The sequence below is a fragment of the Megalops cyprinoides genome, chromosome 6 (assembly GCF_013368585.1).
Source record: "Megalops cyprinoides isolate fMegCyp1 chromosome 6, fMegCyp1.pri, whole genome shotgun sequence".
Classification (NCBI taxonomy): domain Eukaryota; kingdom Metazoa; phylum Chordata; class Actinopteri; order Elopiformes; family Megalopidae; genus Megalops; species Megalops cyprinoides.
The window spans coordinates 17,510,261-17,533,299 of NC_050588.1; the positions used below are offsets into that span (position 1 = coordinate 17,510,261).

The 23,039-nt window shown below is 39.9% G+C and overlaps 1 protein-coding gene across 1 annotated transcript; it reads left to right on the forward strand.

Annotated features, from left to right (window-relative positions):
* The first annotated feature begins 1,018 nt into the window (after window positions 1-1,018).
* On the forward strand, window positions 1,019-23,012 carry LOC118778996 (interferon-induced protein 44-like). Its single transcript, XM_036530805.1, has 7 exons — window positions 1,019-1,180; window positions 1,439-1,512; window positions 15,601-15,799; window positions 18,921-19,076; window positions 20,439-20,610; window positions 21,431-21,531; window positions 22,836-23,012. Exons 1-7 carry the CDS (start codon window positions 1,019-1,021, stop codon window positions 23,010-23,012), a joined length of 1,041 nt encoding a protein of 346 aa, XP_036386698.1.
* Window positions 23,013-23,039: the final 27 nt, after the last annotated feature.

Genomic DNA, 23,039 nt, shown 5'->3' on the forward strand with positions numbered 1-23,039 from the left:
AGACACTGAGACAATCTAGCAAACAACAAAGAAAACAGCAGGGTATTTGTAGGCAGGCAGATAATGAGGGGACGAGACACAGGTGTGAAGAAACTAGCTTCAGGTGATGGGTGTGGCAGAGTAACAGGAGGTGGGGAGGCAGGCGGGACAAGGAAACACAAGGACCTGTAAACAAAAACAAAAACAAGACACACCCACACAAACAGACAGGGAGAAGCCAAGTGGCTCAGGGCAAAGTGCTGACACTAACATGACCCTGTCAATTTCTTTATGCAAATGTCTTGAAAAAAGTTCAATTTTTTCAACTTGATAATAGAGGTTACATTTTACAGAATGTTCTCTGGTCAATTACGTTGTGTATTTCAACAGAACATACACTATATGGACAAAAGTATTTGGCCACACCTGTTTTTCAGGGTTTGTGTTAGGCCCCTTATCTCCAGTGAGGGGCAATCTTAATGCTTCAGCATAGCAAGACAATGCTATGCTTCCAACTTTGTGGCAACAGTGTTGGGGAAGGCCCTTTTCTATTCTAACATGACTGTGCCCCGGTGCACAAAGCAAGGACTATAAAGACATGGTTTGATGAGTTCGGTGTGGAAGAACTTGACTGGGCCCCACAGAGCCCTGACCTCAACCCCATCGAGCACCTTTGGGATGAACTGGAACAGAGATTGCGAACCAGGCCTTCTCGTCCAACATCAGTGCCTGACCGCATAAATTCTCTAAAGAACGAATGGGCAAAAAAATTCCCACAGAAACACTCCAAAATCTTGTGGAAAGCCTTCCAAGGAGAGTGAACCCCAGGAAAGCCGCTGGACCTGATGGTATCCCGGGGACTGTGGTCAAGGCATGCGCGGACCAGCTGGCAGGGATCCTCACCAAGCTGTTCAATCTCTCCCTGACATATGCCACCGTCCCTTCATGTCTGAAGGCCGCCACCATCTTCCCCATTCCTTAAAAACCTGCCATAGACAGCCTCAGTGACTACAGACCCATAGCCCTCACGTCTGTAGTCATGAAGTGTTTTGAGAGGCTAGTCTCTCAGCCCATCAGAGACTGCCTCCCTCCCTCCTTCGACCCCCACCAGTTTGCTTATAGAGCGAACCGATCTACGGAGGACGCCATCGCCATAACACTTCACAGAGCGCTGAGTCATCTGGAGAACCGAAAGAGTTATGTGAGGATGCTCTTCGTGGATTACAGCTCAGCGTTTAACACAATCATCCCGGACATATTAGTTACCAAACTGTTCAAACTACAGATCCCCCTCCCCACCTGCACCTGGATCAAACATTTTCTCACACACCGACCACAATCTGTCAGACTTGGCCCCCACCTCTCCTCCACACTCACACTCAGCACTGGTTCTCCTCAGGGCTGTGTGCTGAGCCCCCTACTGTACGCCCTGTACACTTATGACTGCACTCCGTCCAAGTTCGCGGACGACACCACCGTGGTTGGTCTCATCTCCGATGGGGATGAGATGGCATACAGGGAGATAGAGAAACTGTCTGTGTGGTGCTCAGAAAATAACCTGTCACTGAACGTCCTTAAAACAAAAGAACTTATCATGGATTTCAGGAAACACAGACAAGACCACACCCCTTTCCTCATCAAAGGAGAACGTGTGGAAACTGTCACCACCTTCAGGTTTCTGGGCACACACATCTCTGCAGATCTCTCCTGGACATCCAACACCAAGGCCTTAGTGAAGAAGGCTCAGCAGCGGCTGCACTTCCTGCGTGTCCTCAGGAAGAACAACCTGGACAAGAAGCTGCTGCTGGCCTTCTATCACTCCTCTGTGGAGAGCATATTAACATACTCTCTGGGGGTGTGGTACGCAGGCTCCACAGCTGAGGACAAGAAGGCTGTGCGGAGGGTTATTAACACCGCCCAAAAAATTATCGGCTGCCCTCTGCCCTCCCTGGACGACATATCCAGATCCCGCTGCCTCAGTAAAATTAAGGCCATCACAGAAGACCCCTCACATCCTGCCTATCACCTGTTTGACCTGTTGCCCTCTGGACGGCGCTTCAGGCCAATCAAGTCCCACACCACCCGACTAACCAATAGCTTCTTCCCCTGGGCCATACGGACTGCTAACAAACACTGACACCCCCCCACCCTCTACCTCAATACAACTGTGCAATTCCACTGTACACTTTAAGTAGTTTTTAAAAGGCCGTATTATTGCACAAGTTTTTCTTTATATTTACAACGTGTCTCTTTTAAATTTGTATTTTTTTGTATTTATTGTATTTTATTGTATATTATTTCTATACCCAATGTTGTGTGCCTTATTTGTCTATACCCAATGTTGTGTGCCTTATTTGTATTGTGTTTGTGTGCTGTTGTTGCAGACCACCCACAATTTCGTTGCACCCCCACCGTGCAATGACAATAAAGTCTATTCTGATTCTTCTGGTTCTGATTCTGGAAGCTGTTATAGCTGCAAAAGGGGGACCAACTCCATATTAAAGTATATGTATTTGAATACAATGTCATTACAATGTAATGGTCAGGTGTCCAAATACTTTTGTCCATATAGTGTATTATTCCTCACACAAAAGTGATAGTGGGAATGTGTATGGTGGTGTGTGCATGCACACATGCTTGTGTGTATGTGTGCTTTTGTGTGTCAGCGTATGTAAGACTTAAAATGAAATAAATAAATTCAGTGATTTTGGAAAGTTATTACACTATTCATTTAAGTTTTTACCTTATCCATCAAACCGTTTTTACCTTATCCATCAATCCATTATCCAGGTTTATTGCATTATATGAATACAAAATGTATTACATTATAAACAGTTATTACATTACCCAGACTTATAACATTATCAGAAATAACTTATCCTGATTATCTGCTTTATAATCATTGTTCATACGCAACTGCCATTTACCGACCTGTGCTGAGGCCTGGAATGCAAGATTATTTTATGTAATTTTAGGTTAATGGGGGGGGGGGGGGGGGGGGGCTTAATTAATTCATTGGATAATGGGTCCACTCACCTACTCTTACAATATTTCTGATGAAAAGGTAATAAAAGTAACACAGAGACAGTATTGCCCTCTGATTGGACTGTACCTGTTCCAACATTAAATTTTACATTTCTGTAAGGTAAAATCATACTGTAGATTAGATTCATTCTGTGAAGTGGTAACTTGGTTCCATTTTCTGTTTTGGCTTTGGATGTATGGATGGGTTTCAACACAGTGGAAATGGCTGTTTTCAAATCTGCACATGACTAAAACCTCTGAAAATCTGGTCAGTTGGTGTTATTGTGAATACGAACGATAAACCATTCAATAAAATTCAGCTTAATGCCAGTAATATTATGGTGTATTGATTCTAATGGTTGTATCAGTAGAATTGCATATTCACAGGCTATAGCTGTAACCAGCCATTTGGATGCTTGTGCCTATACTCCACAACTTGAAAAATAGCCAAAAATATTTAAGCTACAGGCTACATTGTGTCATTCTATGCAAAGCCTTCATCAAACCAATCAGTAGTTACAAGTAGTTTGCGAAAAGTCATAAATTGTAGAAGCAAACTCATGTATTTCTCTAATGTATGCACACGCACACGCAATCCACTGGGTATAGTACTTCGTTTTTATTTTAGAAAGAAGAATTCAAAACGATTATGTTGTTATTCAAAACCTTAAAACGAACGTTAATCTGGCGCTGTGGTGCTGCGGATGAAAATGAAAGAAGAGAAAAACGGATTCATATCCTTCATAAATCGACGAAGACCAGTGCCGTGGTGTGTATATGGTGTCCAGTACGCTCAAGCATGAAATTGATAAATTATAATCTCCAGGCCAAGGATATATCACAAGTTGTATTTAATGTCTAATGTAACGGGTTTACATTGGAATTTTCATGTGGTTGCAACGTATGGCTTTTAATCAGATCTAGATATTTTAATGACATTACACAGACAACTATTATAAAAACGCTGCAGATACTTTCATTTTCAACCTTCTTTTGACTCCATGTCAATTTTTAAAATAATCATTGCGCTGTCATTCTTAATTTTTAAAAGGTTAATTTCCTTCTGTGTGACTCCATACTAGCGTTTGAAGAGGACGAAAATATTATGAAAAAATATGAATATGTATATAAAATATGATATATGAATATAAAATATGACGAAAACGTCATTTTCACAAATTTAAAATGAAGCTATAATTGTCATTCTTATGTTTTAAAAAACTTTCGTTTTAAATCCTCACATAACCATGTACCCGAGGTAGAGTGATCAGATTTTTGACGTTTGGTTTTATGTCTTAACGACTTTATAGTAAACTGCATAGGGTTATGACAATTCAGAGTGTGCACTTACTATTCAGTTGTTATTCCTGGTCGTGAGTTCTGCTTTAGAGGAATATGTGCGTTGAATTCTGTCATCTACTGAGGATGAACTGTGATAACACGTTAATACAATTTTACTTTCATATTCCACTGCTCATGTTTATGTAACGAGCTGGAATGTAGCATTGCTTCCGTTATTGTGTCATGTTTCACTTTCAGTCTTTTGGCATTGCAGTTTATAAGACCAGAGGTTTTCAACCTTTTAGGAGCTAAGGCACATCAAAGGTCAAACCAGAACGCCAAGACACACCAACTTAAAGTTGGTTGTCGATTATGAAGAATGTCACACACACATTATGATAGGCTATAGTGTCATTAGCGAGATTTGACCCATATTGCACTACAGCAGACTGTCAAATAATTATCAAACAGATAGTTAAATCAGACAGGCAATCGTATAATTTATTAAAATGCATTGAAGTGCATCAGAGCAAGAACTTGTCCAACATAGTGCGGCATCATGAACAGCAACATACTAAAATAAAATAAATAAAACATTTCTTCATTAACCCTTTCGCGCGTACGGTCATACCGGTGTGATTTGCCGGTTAGCGCGTATGCTAAAACCGGTGCGATTAGAACACCAGACTGGAAAAATTCTAGCTAAATTTGGCTTTGAGGAAACAGCGATTTAACGTTAAAAAAATATAGCAAATGCTAAATATAAGAAGCTTAATAAGTTACGTGAGAAAGGGTTAATAGCACAAAATAAAACATCAGTCTTTTCACAGAATATAAATGCGCGCGCGCACACACACCACACACACACACACACACACACACACACACACCTATATAAAAACGCATCGGATTCCTCAAAATTCCACGGCACACCAGTTGAGAACCACTGTATTAGACCACGTCTCAGAAACAGACCTGGTTGTTTGACAAGGCTGTTCATGACATCAACCTCTTTGCTAAGAAATAAACTATTATTTGTGGATTTTAAAATAACAAACAGAGGTGCCACACTGGAAATAAAAATAGATATTTCATCAAGTGGTATTAGTGGTGTCATTGTTTGGGGTAGTAACTGGAGTGCACAGTTTTCTTAATTAGGGGCCAAGCACTGAAGGTGCAAGGCACCTATTGTAATTGACCAAAAGTTATCAAAAGAATTGTGATGGGTCAACTGATATAGCCACAGTCATCAAATGAAATTTGATGGTAAAAGACGCCAAAACAGGAAGTGAGTCATATCCCAGCAGTGCTTTGTTGGAGTGATGCCAAACTTGGTACACTTTGTTGGTATTAGGAATACTGGCTATGCACCAAATTTCGTGAAATTTGGCCACTTGGGGGCCAAAAAACATGTAGTAAATCCCCATTACTCTGGCACAAAAGCAGATATTTCAACTAAATTTCTTGTGCTTCATCAAAGTTAAGGATCCTAACTGGGAACTTATGAAACCGCCACGTCAACCATTTTCTGTTTCATCCGTCTTTAATTTTGTCAAAAACACATTTAACCACCTCCTCCTAGAGCTATGGCACAATGAGGTTTTGTGCATTACCTCTTTGGACCATTGTCTTTAAGAGTAAAGGAGGAGTGGCCAAATCTCTGCAATGCTTTTGTTCATTGGCATAAAACTCAGTACACATGCCTACCATGAGGCCTGGGTGGCACACATCAAGTTTAGTGAAATTTGGCCACTTTGGGGTGCGAAACTGAAAAACAGGTTTAAACACCCATGTGTCCATGTAATTAGATTTTAATGACATTTTGTTCCAATGGACATCACAAGGCACAGACCACACAAAGAAAAGCTGATATTGCGACCAATTTTTTGTAACATTAAAGTGATTCTCACTGCCTCAAGGTGTGGAAATCATAGGACATGGAGAACAGCAAGATGCAAATCTCAGCCTTTGGACTGGTGCATATTATTGTTTCAGCTCGAGCTGGAGCTGGATTTTTAAGGGAAGTTGTTTTGGCTAGCTGTCCAAGGCATGTTTAACCTGTTGCATGCCAAGAGGCTTTTCAAGAGCTCTGTGGGAGAAACAAATTCAATGAAACATCAGACAGTCCATGGGAATTGCCTGTTTTAATGGTCCCCAAGAAAAGCTGACCAGTGGAGGTCTTGTGTAGACTGTAGGAGACAAATTGAGGTTGCAATGAAGGATCCACTGCCAGGAATAGATCTGTCACTGGACCTGTTATTTCTTCCTGATTTGCTTCACAAGACCACTGCAGTGACCACATACAAGTACCCCTGTTGCTAGAGCATATTGTCCACAGGCAGGGGTGTATGGTAGTTCCCTGTTCTTCCCTTTGGATTTTGCAGTGCCCCAGCAGCCTGTGAGAGGTGGATGAAGGGAGTCCTGGCTGACATCCCTTGGCAGGATAATCCGGGATGATCTAGATCAGTGTTTCCCAATCCTACTCCTGGAGGCACACTGTCCTGCATATCTTCTATCTATCCTTGCTCTACCTACCTGACCGAACTCATCAGTGGCACTTTTGATTAGCTGAGCACACCTGATTTAATCAAGCAGCAAGGATAAATAGAAGATATGCAGGGCAGGGGGACTCCAGGAGGAGGATTGAGAAACACTGCTCTAGAAGTAAAACATGACTAAATTATACTTAATTTCTTTTCAATAAAAAAAATATATTTACTGCAAAAATATTTTATTATCACAATGGCGGGGATAACTTCATAATCTGGCCAGTCTATGCTAAATCTGTTGTGTGTCATATTACCTAATGTCCATCTGGATGGACATTCAAATTTAAAAAAATCCTCTGTTCTCCACATTGGAGATATCATCAAAATAAACTTTTACTGTGATCACTTTAACATGTCAAGATTACATTTACTTCAAAACTGCAAGGTCAGCATGAATATACATTAATTATTTAAGAAGATTAGCGGGGAAGATTAGGAGCAGAACCTCCACAGTAGTCTTCTCTGGAATTCTACCAGTACCACGTGCAAGCAAAGGGAAGCAAGCCTTAATATGGAGGTTTAACATGTGGCTGCAAACCTGGTGTAGGAAAGAGGGGTACAGGTTTATGGGGCACTGGGACTCCTTTTGGAACAGGGGTGACCTGTACAAGCGGGACGGGTTGCACTTGAACTGGAGGGGTACAGCTGCACTGGGCCAGCGTATGTTTAGGGTAGCAGAGAGTTATTTAAACTAGGGTCTAGGGGGGCAGGGAGTTTATACAGTCAGATGGGTAGGGATAGACAGACTGCCGGAATAGAACACACCATGGCTAAATATTTTATTAGTAGAGAGGAAACGATGCTTGTAAATCAGTCAGAGCAGCACTGTAATAGAGGTGGTTCTGAGCAGTTGGGGGTGGGGGTGAAGGGCAGGAGAGGCACACGTGGTACCCTGAAATTCCTCTGTTTAAATGCTAGAAGCATAAAAAATAAAATTCTCGATCTGGAAACCGTTATGAGTAATAGTAACTTTGATGTTGTTGGGATTACAGAGACGTGGCTTGGTGCAGGGGATGGGGATGATTACAACGTACAGGGATACAAGCTGCTAAGAAAAGATAGAGTCAATAGAAGAGGAGGAGGCGTAGCTCTCTATGTAAAGGATAATCTTAATATTCAGGAAATACCAGGAATGGAGCCCCTTGGTGTTAGTGAAGACATATGGATTAAGATATTAGGGGAAAATGAAAAAGGTCTGAATGTTGGAGTATGCTATAGGCCACCAACCTCAGACAGCAATGTCAGTAGTATGCTTTGATAACATTAAACTAGCATGTCAGGAGGGTGAGACAATAGTAATGGGGGACTTCAATTACCCTTCAATTAATTGGGAAGCTGTGTCAGGTCAAGGTAAATGTGAGGAAGAGTTTTTGGATGTTGTAAATGATTTTTTGATACAGTCTGTTACTCAACCCACGAGAGAGAACACAATCCTAGATCTGGTTCTGTGTGATAATCCTGATAGAATCAGCAGTATTGAGGTAGGGGAACTACTCGGTACAAGTGACCATAGTTCAATTACATTTGAAGTTTTTTTGGCAAGTTATGTCTGCATTCTCCAATGCTAGAGTATTCAACTTTAGGCAAGCTGACTTTATTAAGATGCGTGATTATACAAGGAATATAAACTGGGTACCTCTTCTAGGTGGTAAAACTGTCAAAGAAATGTGGTGCATATTTAAAATGATTATTCTGGATGTACACTGTAAATTCATTCCGCAAGTGAGAAAAGGAAAGCTGAAAAAGAAGCATCCACAGTGGATGAATAAGTCACTACGGAACAGTTTGAAACAAAAAAGGAAATTATTTAGAAAATACAAGTTGGAGAGCTCAGATAGTAATAAGTTTGAATACAGTAATATGCAAGCTCAAGTTAAGAAAAAAATAAGGGAAGCTAAAAGGTGTTTTGAAAGACAGATTGCACTAGATGCAAAGAGCAACTCTAAACGTTTTTTTTTTTCAATATTATGGTCAAAAAAGGATAGTTAAGGATGAAATAAGAGGTATAAAAAATAAGGATGGGGTTATGGTTTATGATAACAAAGCTATTGCTGATACACTAAACAGTTACTTTGTGGAGAGTTTCACTAGTGAAGTGTTTTCGCATATGCCTTCAGGTGCAGTCAGTTCTCAGAGACTTATAGAGGAAATTGATTTAAATGATGCAGAAGTACTAGATAAACTTCAAAAACTTAAAACAAATAAGGCAGCAGGCCCTGATGGAATATATCCAAGAGTTCTCAGAGAACTAGCAGAGGTGGTTTACAAGCCTCTGACAGTTATTTTTAAGCAATCCCTTAAAACTGGAGAAATACCAGATGACTGGAAACATGGCAGTGTAGTACCTATCTACAAGAAAGGAGACCGGACTGAACCAGGAAATTATAGGCCTGTCATCTTAACTTGTATTGCATGCAAAATACTGGAATCCATCATTAGGGATAATTTGGAATTTATTCCTGGAACGAAATGGTGTTCTAAATGGTAGCCAACACGGTTTTCGCAGAGGGAGGTCGTGCTTAACAAACCTCCTGGACTTCTTTGAGGAAGCTACAGCATGTCTGGACTCAAACCAAGCTTATGATATTATCTATTTGGACTTTCAAAAGGCATTTGGCAAAGTTCCGCACAAGAGACTCATATTGCAAATGAAATCTGCAGGAATTACAGGAGCTATCACTGAGTGGGTTTGAAGTTAGTTGTCTAATAGAAAGCAGACTGTAACTGTGGGAGGAATTGTATCAGAGCAGGGTCCTGTATGAAGTGGAGTCCTGCAGGGATCGGTGTTGGGGCCTTTGCTATTTCTTATGTACATAAATGATCTTGATTCAGAGGTTAGTAGTAAAATAGTAAAATTTGCAGATGACACAAAACTAGGGGGTCTAGCCAACAGTATAGAATCAACTAAGGTAATACAGGAAGACCTAAACAGCATCCAAAAGTGGGCAGATACCTGGCAGATGACATTCAGTTTAGATAAATGTAAAGTCTTGCATGTGGGAAATAAGAACCTTAGACAAGACTGCTTCATGGGTGGAAAAAAACTAGAATGTGCTCAATTTGAAAAGGACTTGGGAGTAATGGTTGACCCAAGCTTAACAGGATCTAGGAAGTGTGCTGTAACAGTAAAAAAGGCCAACAGGATGCTGGGATATATAGCCAAAAGTATTGAGTATAAATCTAAAGAGGTTATATTGAAATTATACAATGCCGTAGTCAGACCACACCTGGAATACTGTGTGCAGTTCTGGGCAAAAAAGATATCGAAGCTCTGGAAAAGGTTCAAAGAAGGGCAACTAAATTAGTTCCTGGCATGAAATATAAAAGCCATGAGGAAAGACTCAAGTTACTATTTAGACTAAGCGAGAGGAGGCTTAGGGGTGATTTAATTGAGGTATTTTAATTTATGAAAGGAATCAATAAGGTTAACTATAATAGATTCTTTAGGGTGAGTTCAGTCTGTAAAACAAGAGGACATAAATGGAAACTAGTTAAGAGTAAGTTCCGCACTGATATAAGGAAATATTAATTTTGTATTTGTATATATATGTAAGAGTTATCAATACATGGAATAGGTTGCCAGGTCATGTAGTTGAGGCAGAGACCCTTGCTGTGTTCAAGTCTAGACTTGATGTAGTTTTGGACACTCTTTAATTAAGAAATGGCGAGCTTAGTTGGGCCGAATGGCCTGTTCTCGTCATCATATGTTCTTATGTTCTTATATGAAAAAGATTCTTACTCTTCCTCCTGTTGTGTCTGCCTGCCATGTTTGTCTTCTGAGGTGCCTGACACTTTCCCGTTGGAATTTATAAGTAACAACTTGACTCTGATTGGTTGGTTAGACTCTGCTTTGTTGCTAGTCAAAATTTGAAATGCTGCATTTTCATTAGATTAAGCTAAAAAACATGTTATGTCCATTACAGCGGACGCTGGATCCGAAGGAGTTATTTTGAAGTGAGCAGATGCTATCATGAAGCTCCCTGAGTGCGTCATTAGTATTTGCACTCGGGTGGATCAATTCAGTGCAAATCTATGGGAGAGAAATATTACAGGTTAGACTATTAAAACAGGGCGATTTGTATGAGACAGAAGGAAACCCTTCTGCTCTCCCTCAGTCTGTCTGTCATGTTACGTCCCACTACCCCAACAGAGAATGCTCTTCTCATTGGTCGTGAGTCATGACCAATTTATATAATTAACGTGTGAATAAACATTATTTAAATAAACCAGTGTCTGTCTTGTCTGTATATTTAAAAACACTTAAAGTTCAGTATCGATTGCTATATGTCCAATAACCTTTGAACCTTATCCAGATGCTAACGCATACAGCGTCAATACTTTTACTTCAATACTTTTTGCAGTTAGCTAGCTAGCTAAGAGATGTTCTAGTTATTTGCAAAAGTATTGAAGCTGTATGTGTTAGCACTTGGAAAAGGTTCAAAGGTTATTGGACGTATGTTGTAATAAAAGAAACAGAAGTCCGTTTTGTCTTTATATTTCATGCTTGTGCACATAAAATGTGCATAATAAAATGTTAATAATATTGTTGACTTTGTAGCATTGGCTAGTGTACGCTATTTTAAGCCAGTTAGCCAGCTTTGTATACGACAGTTCATACTGTCACTGTCTGTTGACCTTGTCCTTGGGTAAATACAAAATTTAGTTAGCTTTCTGCGTAACTATAGACCATATAAAACGTAGATTTAATGGACCTATAGCAAGTGTTATATAGGAAGCGTTCTATAGGAAATGGAAATTCCTAACGGAAATAGGCAGCAAACTGGGTTAATAGGTTGGAACCTTAACATAAAGGCAGGTGAATACATTTATCCAATAGGCTAATGAGCCGCATTACTGAAGATGAAATCTTACTAGGAACATTTTTTTCCTCCCTGTCTTTATATTGTTATACACATGTGTATTTGTGTGTGATAAGGGGGCCAGGCATATAAATCTACTGATGACAAAGCTTTATTGTCATCAGGTTCACTTTCAGCACTGTAAAAAAGTGTGTGTGTGTGTGTGTGCGTGCGTGCGTGCGTGCGTGCGTGCGTGCGTGCGTGCGTGCGTGCGTGTCTGTATGTGTGTTTATTTTAACCATGTTATCCTTTTCATATTTGCCTGATTCAATAGTTGTTATATTTAAATAAATATTTAAATAAGGTTACCCAAAATAAACTGAATGAACTAAGCATTTTAAGTTCCATTTCATCTACATCTTTTTTTAACAGAAAACATTTTATGTGAGATGCAATGACTAGCTTAGTTACAGCAAGTCTAAATGTCTAAATCTTCATTTGTTGTTTTTCACACAGCCAGTGCAGATATCTCTTTTCATTTCCAACATGGCATCACCATTTGTTTTTTATGCAGAAATTATAAATGAATATCTGTCTTTCTTTAGCGGCTCAGAGCATGATGCAGTTGTTCAAAGAATAAGGTCTGCTTCTGGGAAAAGGTCTGATGTAAAAAAAAAAAAACACTAAAAGCACTGAGGCAGCTGTGAAAACGAAAGTTGAAATGTGTATATCATCATAATTCTACCAGAAGCATTTCATTTGGGGATGACACAGCTCTGCTGCATTTAACAACACAACGCACAATAGAACTCAGGATTCTGAATATCAACAGAACAGTAAGTCAAAATGCTCTCCAAAGTAATGTTACCATAATCCTGTGCACTTTATAAAAATGTGGAAAATGTAATTGATGAGAAAGTGTTGTAATTATATGAAAATGGCAGCGTGCAAGATTACAAAACAAGTTAGAGGGTTCCAAACTTATAACGCAGTGATCTGTACATATATTGCTATAAGCCTAGTTTAATTTATATTAATTTTGTGATTAGGTCAACAGAGAAAATAAAAACTCATCTAACTGATAGCAATAAAACAAGGAATGTTTGCAAAGGCTGCCCGGCTGTTGTAGGCATTGTGGAGAGTTACCACTGTGCACTATTGTTGATTGTACACTTGTACAAATGCCTCATTGGAGGAAAACAAGGTTTCAGAAAAGGGAAAGGAATAAAACAATACATAACAAGGAGTACATGACATTTGCTTTAAATTATACGGGCAACAGTACAAAAACAATCACAGATTTCTAGTATATCACTCACAAACATGAAAGGTAGTGAAAAGTAAGGATGATAAACACTAATGTTTCCCTGCTTACACTACTCATTAAAAAGGTTTTTAGCTATCTGGGGAAGGTGTGAAGCTTTCCATAAATTTTTCACTTGAGCAATACTGTGTTAGTGAGTTTCCCTTTGTATATAATCTTTAACCAGGTTCAAGGCTGCATTACGAACCTTTGGTACCGGTAGGTCGCACTTCTTAAAAGCCAATAGGTTTCTAGATTTCCATAATGACTCTTTTATACAGTTAACTATTGCCCCCCACCTGACGTATTGATCTTGATTGGCTTGCAAGTTTGTCAATCCGTACATGATGGAAAATTGGTTGGGTGGAGGGCAATGTATGTTGGCCAACCAGCTTTCGAATTCTGACCACACACTGCAGGCATAATGAAATGACCAGAAAATGTGTTCAGTAGACTCGTCTTCGAAACAACCTTTTCTCATACACTTACTACTCGGGGTACATCCCCATTTGTTTAGAAATAGACGAGTGGGTAGGCAGTCGTGGGCTATCTGCCAGGCCACTATACGTGGTTTCATGCAGTTGTACTTAAATTTTCAGCGTAAGCAATTGTCTTACTGCGCCTCCTTACACGTGCCGTTACAGTTTAATTTTGGACAAAACTGTTTCTCTGTTACACACACAATCACAATTATTTCGTTTTACTTTACAACAGAAATGGGCGGTAAATCATCACGAGAATCAAAACCACCAACACCACCACCTAGTCCAGGTGAGTTTACTTTATTGAATTTCCTCATGTGTCCACTTATTCTGCCATAGTTTGTTTATATATTACACGGCTCCTTGCCTCACCTCTTGTCCCATCACAAATGTTTCCTAAATTCTTCCATGAAAATTGGTCCTGAGGTTTTGCATCGTACCACCTCACCAAATGTGAAATGTGGGAAAGGATCAGTGAAATTCTAAAACATTAATAATGGAAGTGGCAGAAGGATGATGATGTGAGATCCAAAAAATCTTTGTTATGTCAAATAAACTTTTGTCATTTTAAATGTTTGTGTCTTATAGAATTGAAAACTCCATGGAGAGTCATGAATTGGAGGTAAGCATGAAACGAAGTAACACTTACACAACTAGTAAGCACATGCAAAACTCACAAGTATTTGTCAAAAAATGAAAAGTTTTCATATCTGTGTTAAATCCCACACTTTTGATGCCAAGTATGGGGATAAATAACATCAGCTGTAAATGGTCAAGGGATAATCTACATGAAATGAAACAATAACCTAACAATCTAACCTACAAATGTCTACAATTGTATGATCAGACTAAAATGAAACAAATTAAGTGGAGCTTGAGATACAAAGCAGTTCTATAACCCACTTAGACTCAACCAAGACAATGGCCCTTGGTTCAGGCTGCATGCCCATGGCAACTGGTCCTGTGCTGTTGCCATTGTGTCGTTATCTTGGATATCTGTTTTGTTATTTTGGATAAACAAACAAATATTCAACTGTGTAAGGAGTCTGAGGCAAGTCAAGAGGGTTCATACTGTTGGATTTTCTTCTAATTTTAAAAGTAAACGAACCAGACCAAAAGCGTGCTTAGAGAAAAAGCTTTATTTGGTGATGGAATTCGGCAGCATCTCTGCCTGCGAAGCTTTAACTGAGAAACTGTTACCATGATCTGCCTTTTATACCATGAAACAAATGGCAACAAACAATAGGTTTACACTGTTGCAACATCAACCTATGTTCCCAAATGCAAAGCGTGATCCTTTGATGCTGAACGCCCCTTTGTGTGGTGATGGTTGCCAATTGCCCACTCCCGGTTGTATGCTAGACTTGATGGCTGTTGCCTGCCTTAATCAATTGCTCTTGGCTCCAACTGTAACGTGGCACCAAGAGGTGTGGAGCTTCCTTTGTAACTATGATAATAAGGCCATCAGGTTACCAGTTCTCTGATTCTGAACCACATCTGGTCAGAAGTTAGAAGCACTACAATCTTACAATACCAAACCAAGAAAAAGAAAAATGCATGTCTCATTGAAGTCTCCACTCAACTGCATATCAAAGTCTAGGAGTCCCAGTAAACAAACCATAAAAGAGCAGATTTGGATGAGGGCTGAATCAGACATCCTACAGTGCTTTAGTTCCATTAAATATCCTGACACATACCACCTCAAAACAGCTGTCTTCACAATCTGGTGTCCCAGCTGTCTTCCTTTTAGGACGTTTGGGTTTAACAGAGATGATTCTGGAGGACTGTATCTAGTCCAGTTCATGTTTGTTTGGCATTGTCCTACCTGAGGCTTGTAAGTCCTCAAGTTCTCCACTTGCAGTCACTGCCATTGCTTGCTGTGAGTTCTAACAAGAGTCAATACAGGCTTCCAGTTCCAACAGAGTAGGGGAAAAGAGATATTTCTGGGCTCCAGTTTTTTATACTTCAGGAAGAGGTTGTGTATTCCAAAGTTTGCAGACAGCTGAGTCAGAGATTCAGCATACAGCTATGTTAGTCAGCCATATTGTGGATCTCCTCACTACTGCCTCCTCAGTCACTCTTTGGTCAATCCATTCCAGAATATCTCTCTCAAGCTCTGCTTTTCCTTAGTAACATGTTCTACAGTGTTCTGCATATTAACCATTTCACTGGGTGACTAACAGTGACAGAGACAAGACTTTGAAGGAACTGAAGGAATTCAAGCCCGGAAACCCAAAGGTGGAAAGAGTGAGAATCCTCCTGCATGGACCAGTTGGTGCTGGGAAGTCCAGTATAATCAACTCCATCAATAACATCTTTCAAGGACATATAACAAGTGAAGCTCTGGCTGATGCCACTGGGGGACACAGTTTCACCAAAACAGTACGTACTTAAGAACAAGACTGAAATAACACTGATACATGATATAAACATTAGCAACATGATATAAAGTAATGGTGCTTTAATACAGCATTTTTAAGCTCTGTGTGCATATATAAATGTTACTCTGGCTAAGAATATCTGCCAAATGATTGAACAATAATCAGTTTTTTTGAAAGTGCACACAGAATACTCTATAGCAACATATCTGCATTTGGATCCAACAGATTTACATTACTGATACCTTAAACTTAATTTTATCACAATGATCTCACCAAGATAGCATCTGTCTAGCAGCTAGATATTATTCACAGACCACATTACAAACTGGCATCTTATCGTGTTTGTTTGGGTAAGTCCATAAGGTTTTCAATTCACTCTTGAACAGTTTCATTTGAAATTAATACAGACCTTTGTAATGTTGGGGATAAGATCTTGAGGGGTTTGGAGATCCCCATAAACTTCTTTTTGCAGACACTCCAATCCAGAGTGACTAGGAATAGTGTATTCAGTAGCATTAGCCACATAGATACTGAACCATTGATCAGATCAACTGAGTCATCTGTAAATATAGTGCCATGGCAGGAAATGCTGCCACAATAAAAGTGCTGATGTAAGGTGCACAACCTTAAGCTACTGCACAAATTTCCAGCTACCAGGTTTGTATCTCCACAGGTCTGTATTGTCACAACACATTTACCACTGATCCTATACTGCTGCAGAAGCTTGAAGTGTCACCAGGCTTTTATCTTCTGTTAAAATCATAGTGCTGTAATACTGAGCAGGAAGGACCCAGATGCAAAGATACTTTGAAACACAAAAGGGTTTCAAAAAACAAAGAATCTGTACTAACAACAAGTAGACTTGGGCATGGGAAGTCACACAACAGAGACTAGCTCAAGATTGAGCAAGGAACACCACAACAGGTAGGGTTTAAATACACCAAACATTCAAGACTAATTACAAACATGTGTGAACAATCAGACAATGATTAGACACAGCACAAACACAAATAGGAAGTAAAGTCCCTCTGGTGGATGTTGAAGGAAGCAGCAGGCAACAGGGAGAGATGGATGTAATGAGGATGCCTACTGGTTGTTGCAGGAAGCCGTCCCTGAAACCCTGACAAGTCAATTTTAGAACTGCTACCTTTTAACACAGTGTTAGGAGGTGACGGCTCCCTCTGTTTTGACAGGTGTGGAGAGCTAATTCCATTATTTGAGACCAAGAGTAATGAAGGGATGTGAACAAGATGAGTAAACCTTCCAGGAAGGGACTAGTAGGTGACCAGAGCTAGCAGAGCGGAGTGATTTGGCAGAAGTATACAATGTGATGATAAGGGTCTACAATGAAGTTTATAGTCCGTAGATTAAAAAAAGTCAACAGCCAGTTGGATTTTTCACCAGACAAAATAATTTATTGCATATCAAGCTAGATTTTAACTGGATCATGTGAGGCACGCATCTACATGGTAGCAACATTGTTTATTATGATTAATAATGATAATTAATATGAATATTTTTCCAGGGTTCTTTGAATAACATAGGCCCTCATCATTTCTTTAGACAAAAAGTGCCTGGCTAATGACCATCCAACCTTTTCCTGCCAAAGGAAAAATCAACCCATATTTGCGGGTTTGCAGGTATTAATTTCAGATCCTCCATAATAGATTGTAATTGTGGCGATTCAGTTTTTATTACTGCTCAGTAGGCTATAACCAGAGTATTGAATTGTTTGCTTTCAGTAACAAGTAGACAGTGTAGAGAGAGGAAGAAAGGTGTGATGTGATAGTATTTTGGCTGGTTGGAGATAAGCTAATCAGACACATTTGGAGAGCACAGTGGCTCCAACCAAGAGTACTGAGTTGGTAGCAAGAATAGGCATATTCTTCAGATGTTAGCCCCCTGGGTCCCATTGACCCACCGGTGGGTCAGCTAGGTTTCTGTATTAATATCTCAGCGATGGCACAAGCTACAATGTTGATTCAAGGATTGTCTGAATCTGTCATTTCCACTGATTATAGATATCTTGGATATCTACCAAGGGTGAGGAAGGTGTTGTGTAGTGATGACAACAACAAGAAGATCAAATTTAGAGAGAATGCGCCTGAGATGTTTCCTGATAATACAACCGGTTAAATTGTTGGGGGCAATATACTTATCAGAGGACGCAAAGGACAGAAAGAGTTGTGTGTCATCTGCATAGCAAGGATAAAAGAGTCAGTGGGAGCATTCTGGAGACTTTTGGTATAGGGAATAGAGGAGAAGACCACAGATGGATCCAGAGAGACTCTTTTCATGAAATGTTGAGGGTCTGAGACTGAGGAGCTATGTCACCTTGTAGGAGTGGACAGAAAAGTAAGATGAAACCACTTGTGAGCAGTGCCTGAAATACCCTGTTCAGACAGGGCTGCCCGATGGAACTGTTGGCCACTTGTATCAAGTGCATCAGGTGGATCAAGGAGGATAGGGAGAGCGGCCATGGAGGTAGCTCCTGTAGAGCTGCGTGCTTCAGTTACAGAGAGCATATCAGTTTCTGTACAATGGGCAATGGGCTGAGTGGTTATGATCAAGTCAGCTATTCTGAGCCAGGAAATAAGAGAGCTGATTGGATAGCTATTATAATGATAAAGCAACTCATCCAGTGACCAAAGAATAGGAGGGGTCATAGAAGATTTCAATTTACAGATCAGTTCAGAATGTTTAAACAGCACCTGTTTTGTTCAAGCAGCACATGTTGGGAGATAATCAACAAAGTTTATTTGAAACAATGAACAGAGTTGAGGTGGTTGATATGCCATAGCTAGAAGGACAAGAGCCCAACATGTGTTCAGCTGATTGAAATGAAGTGTCCTAAATTAGTCTCCTCGATACTAGCTGGTTTCTGTGTAGAAAAGAGAAATTGGGAGGAGCGGGGCCTCATTAAGAAACATTGCACAATTTATTCCAAGTGATGTCTGTTGCATAATCAGAATCAATTTCAAATTACTCAGTATTTTCTGAGCAGGAATTTGAAAAAAAAATCAGTTTTACATTTGTTTTATAAGTAAAATTGCTTAAATGACAGCTACTGTATGAAATACCATTTTGAGTTCATGAAACTTCTCTCTTTGTTGTGATTTTAGTACAAGACACACTACACAAGGGATCCAAGCAATCCTACATACAAGTACGCGTTTGTCTTCAATGACACCATGGGCCTGGAAGTGGACAAAGATAAAGGAATGCCCCCAGAGGACATCCTTCTCGCCCTGAAAGGCCGTGTGAAAGAAGGCTACACGGTACAAAGGGCGACATAAAATTAGGAGGCACCATGTGGTGCATGATTCAAACTAACTTGCGCATATATTACGATACGCTCACACAGAAATGTAAAACTTTTGCTCATTCATATGAAATGCTCAATCACACATACACAGACACAGACACACACAAAGACGCAGACACAGGCACAGACACACACACAAAAACCTCACACAAATTTCCATACTGTTATGGACTTGTTCATATATCTAAACAATGGCATGCACATAATGAAACACATGTATATCTATGCTGATGACTTGCACGTATGCTCACACACTCAAATGAAACTTTACTGAAGTTTCAGCGGTATCTGTAAACCTTGGCTTTCGCACTCACATGAAATATTTCTCACTCATACTGTTGACATGACAGAGTGTAAATGTAATGAGAAAAACTAAGGTTACAAAAAAAGAAATTTCCAATAAATCAGGTAAATCAGTCTGACACCATCCTGTCCTGCCACAAATTCAGATCATTGCTTCAAGTCAGGGCTGATATAATATTTCATATTAATGAATAAATCAGCATCAGTTGGCAGAGCTTTACTGGCTGCTTTGACACTGACCACTCAAAACTGAAAAAAATACCTTTACTGTAATTTATAACTATGATTAGCTTACCACATTTTAGGAGATTAACCAAAATGTATATTCTTGGGAGTCCTTGATAATGCCTATTGAAGTATTCATTTACATTTATTCATTTGGCAGACACTTTTATCCAAAGCAACTTACATAGGTTACAGTTCTTTACAATGTTATCCATTTAAACAGTTGGATATTTACTGAGGCAACTGTGGGTTAAGTACCTTGCCCAAGGGTACAGCAGCAGTGTCCTAGCGGGGATCGAGCCGGCAACCTTTCAGTTACGAGTCTTGCTCCTTAAACACTATGCTACACTGTCGCCCCCTGTATTCCACCAATGTCAGCTATATTTACCTCCATAGGTGGTCATAAGACACTGGGGATTCCATAGTTGAAAAAGGGGAGAAAAACATGAAAAAAATCTGATCATTATAAAGGGGCAGTCCTATACAGAAGTCAAAAATCAAGGCTCCATGTATTTTTAATGACATGTACCAAGTAATCACATGCACAATTGTGTATATGCAACAGTTCCCTTTAAGACCCACATATGAATGAAAGCTATAAGAGGAATTGTTGCTAGGTGTTTTGCCTTTTAACTTTGCCCACAAGTCCTTATGTATTGTGTTTTCCTTTTTTTCTTTCTTTCCCTCTTTGATAGTTCAATCCTGTGACCCCTTTCTCAGTCCTTTGGTGTTTACTCACAACTCCTTATGCATTGTGTTCTTCATGTGTAATTTCACTTTCTTCCAGTTCAACCCCGTCTCCCCTTTGTCAGAGAACGGTCCATACTACAATAAGGACCCCAGCCTGGGAGACAAAGTTCACTGCCTGGTCACAGTGTTGCCAATAGATACACTGTCCCTCATGCCAAAGGAATTTTTCAGCAAACTGAGAAAGATTCGGCTGAATGCCAGCGACATGGGCAAGTCTTGGATTCAGTTTAATCAATTTAATACTGGGACACTTGGTTGTAACTGCTATTAAATCCATCATCGAAAACCTGTAGCACATTGCACCAATTGCATGTCCAAAGTTTTCTCAATCCTGGGGAGTGGACAGGCATATCTATGAGTTTTGCTGTTCAACTGCTAGTAATCTACCCATATGCAGAGATTTCCATGTTTCTTCTTTACCGGGGCAATAGGACAGACACAGGGGTTTATACTCCTCCCTCTAGCTGGGGTATATGGGCGTTTTGAGCATCAGTGTCAGAGGGAAGATTGCATCAGTATCTCTACCAGACAGGTATGCATCAAGCCAAGGGATTTCATATGAAACAAGGCTACAAATTACAGACACTAACTTACTATTTCCCTTGCTGGGAGATGTAGCAGTTCAGTAAACTCTTTGGCTTTCTGCAATGGTTTAACCTGGCCATTCTGAGAGGAAACAGTTGCTGAAACATCCCTTCTACTAGTTTCCTGGGTGACTTCAGTGACCATTGCTGGTAAACTCACTATTTGTGCTTGGCTCAAATACCAGCTGAATTGTGTAGGTAAAGTGTGGCATCTGTGACCCGTACACTGACTACCAGGATGTAGCTAATAATACCTCTGACCACCTTGACTTCTAGGCAGTGCAAGGCAAGCTCAAACATTGCTCAAAGATCAGAGATTGGTCTTTGTATTACTGCCATGTGACCTGGTAACACAAACACAAATTAATACCCATCTGCACAAAATGCAAACATAAGGTAAACAATGTCTGAGAATTTACACATGAAAAAATGACCTCTCTTACAGGGATTCCTCAGGTGGTTATTTTAACCAAGGTGGACGAGGCTTGTCAGATGGTGAAGAAAGACATCAAAAAGGTGTACACAAGCAAATACATAAAAAAGCAGGTAAGCTGGATTTTTTTTCTTGTGCACAAGTAAAGGCATAAAGCAGAGCTCACAGCAGAGGAACAAACTGGCTTCATTCCACCGGGGATTGGGGTCGGTAGGTTGGCCAGGGTTCTCTTATCTCACTGCTCTCAGGCACACATCTGACACCTGTGAGTTGGTAAGATGGCATCAGCAGAGTAGTGGCTGTCCTTCAGTCAGTATTGACTTCATTGTGATGCGCCTTGTGACCTGTAGTGTGCAAAATAACTGTTGGCAGTGTACAAACTAATAAGTTAAGGTGTAAGGCTATCAAGCTGTACATAATCACCCTTAGCAAGAAAAGTAAATGAAACCAACATCCTGAAAACCCAGCTGTATATCATAGCTAGCCCTCATATATTTAAACACAGTCTAAAAGCTTGCTTAGCAAAGCTTACTAGAACACCCATGTGGGCATGGGTGGGCATAGCTGGGCATGGTTGCACATGGGACTGAATTGGAAAGTGAAAGCTGATTCAACAAGCTGGGTGTAGTAGGAAGCAAACATTGCTAGCTAGGTACTGATGTTGATGATGACTCTTGATGACTCTTTTTGAAATGTCTCTTTCATTTAATTAAATCATTTCTTGGTGCTAGTATGTAACCATAGTGATAGCCTCGGTCAGGGACTGCCAATGTTTTAAGTATAAACATATTCATCACAGGTGTGCTTACAGTCTTTCTTAATTTTAAATTAGAAATGTTTAGTAATGGAGAATTCACAGTGAACAAAATTCCAGGCATAGAAAAATATTGTTTTTTTAAACACTTACCGAATTATATAATTTTGAATTGATTCATGAAGTAATATGCCTCAAATACTCTAGGAAATGTCAAATGAGTCTTTTCAAATTCACTTGCCATGTCCTGACTGCTTGCTTCCCTTTTCCAGGATCTAGCTCCCAACAATTTACAGTCATTCTCCCCGATGAAATCCCTAATTTCAATGACATAATCCAGTTTGTTCAATATTCTGTTAATCCATTTGAAGTTGCCCCCTGAACCATTCCCACAGTTTGGAGTTATATAACCTGACAGTGATTATTGAAAAAATGTATCTATTTATTTTACACTGCCTACTCACCTGCAGTGGATACCTAGTGGCTCAGTCAGTTTAGACGCTCCAAATGCAGACTAAGCCCTACAGCCTGTGTTCAATCCCAGTCGTGACAGCAACCCCAGGGGTTGTTGTCTTGTGGTGTCTCATTTTGCTTTGACAATGTTTCTTAAAAAATGCATTTTACTAGCAGTTTCTGTTTCACTCTCTTGCTATTTGTTTGCAGATGGAGACGTGCAATGCTCAGCTGGGTATACCAATGAACTGCATCTTTCCTGTGAAGAACTACCACAAAGAAATTTATGTGAACAATGAAATTGATGAGCTGTTGCTGAAAGCCCTGAAGCACATGATTAACTTTGCAAATGACTATGTGATGGCAGTGGCTGATAAAGCACATTGATATGATTTATAACATGCATTGCATATT

Bases quoted from the DNA above. Each gene is read 5' to 3' on its own strand.
- LOC118778996 (XM_036530805.1), top strand. From the start codon at position 1,019: ATGAAGTGTTTTGAGAGGCTAGTCTCTCAGCCCATCAGAGACTGCCTC. The intron at 1,513-15,600 runs GTCTGTGTGGTG...GGTGACTAACAG, and splicing joins TACAGGGAGATAGAGAAACT to TGACAGAGACAAGACTTTGA. The intron at 15,800-18,920 runs GTACGTACTTAA...TTGTGATTTTAG, and splicing joins GACACAGTTTCACCAAAACA to TACAAGACACACTACACAAG.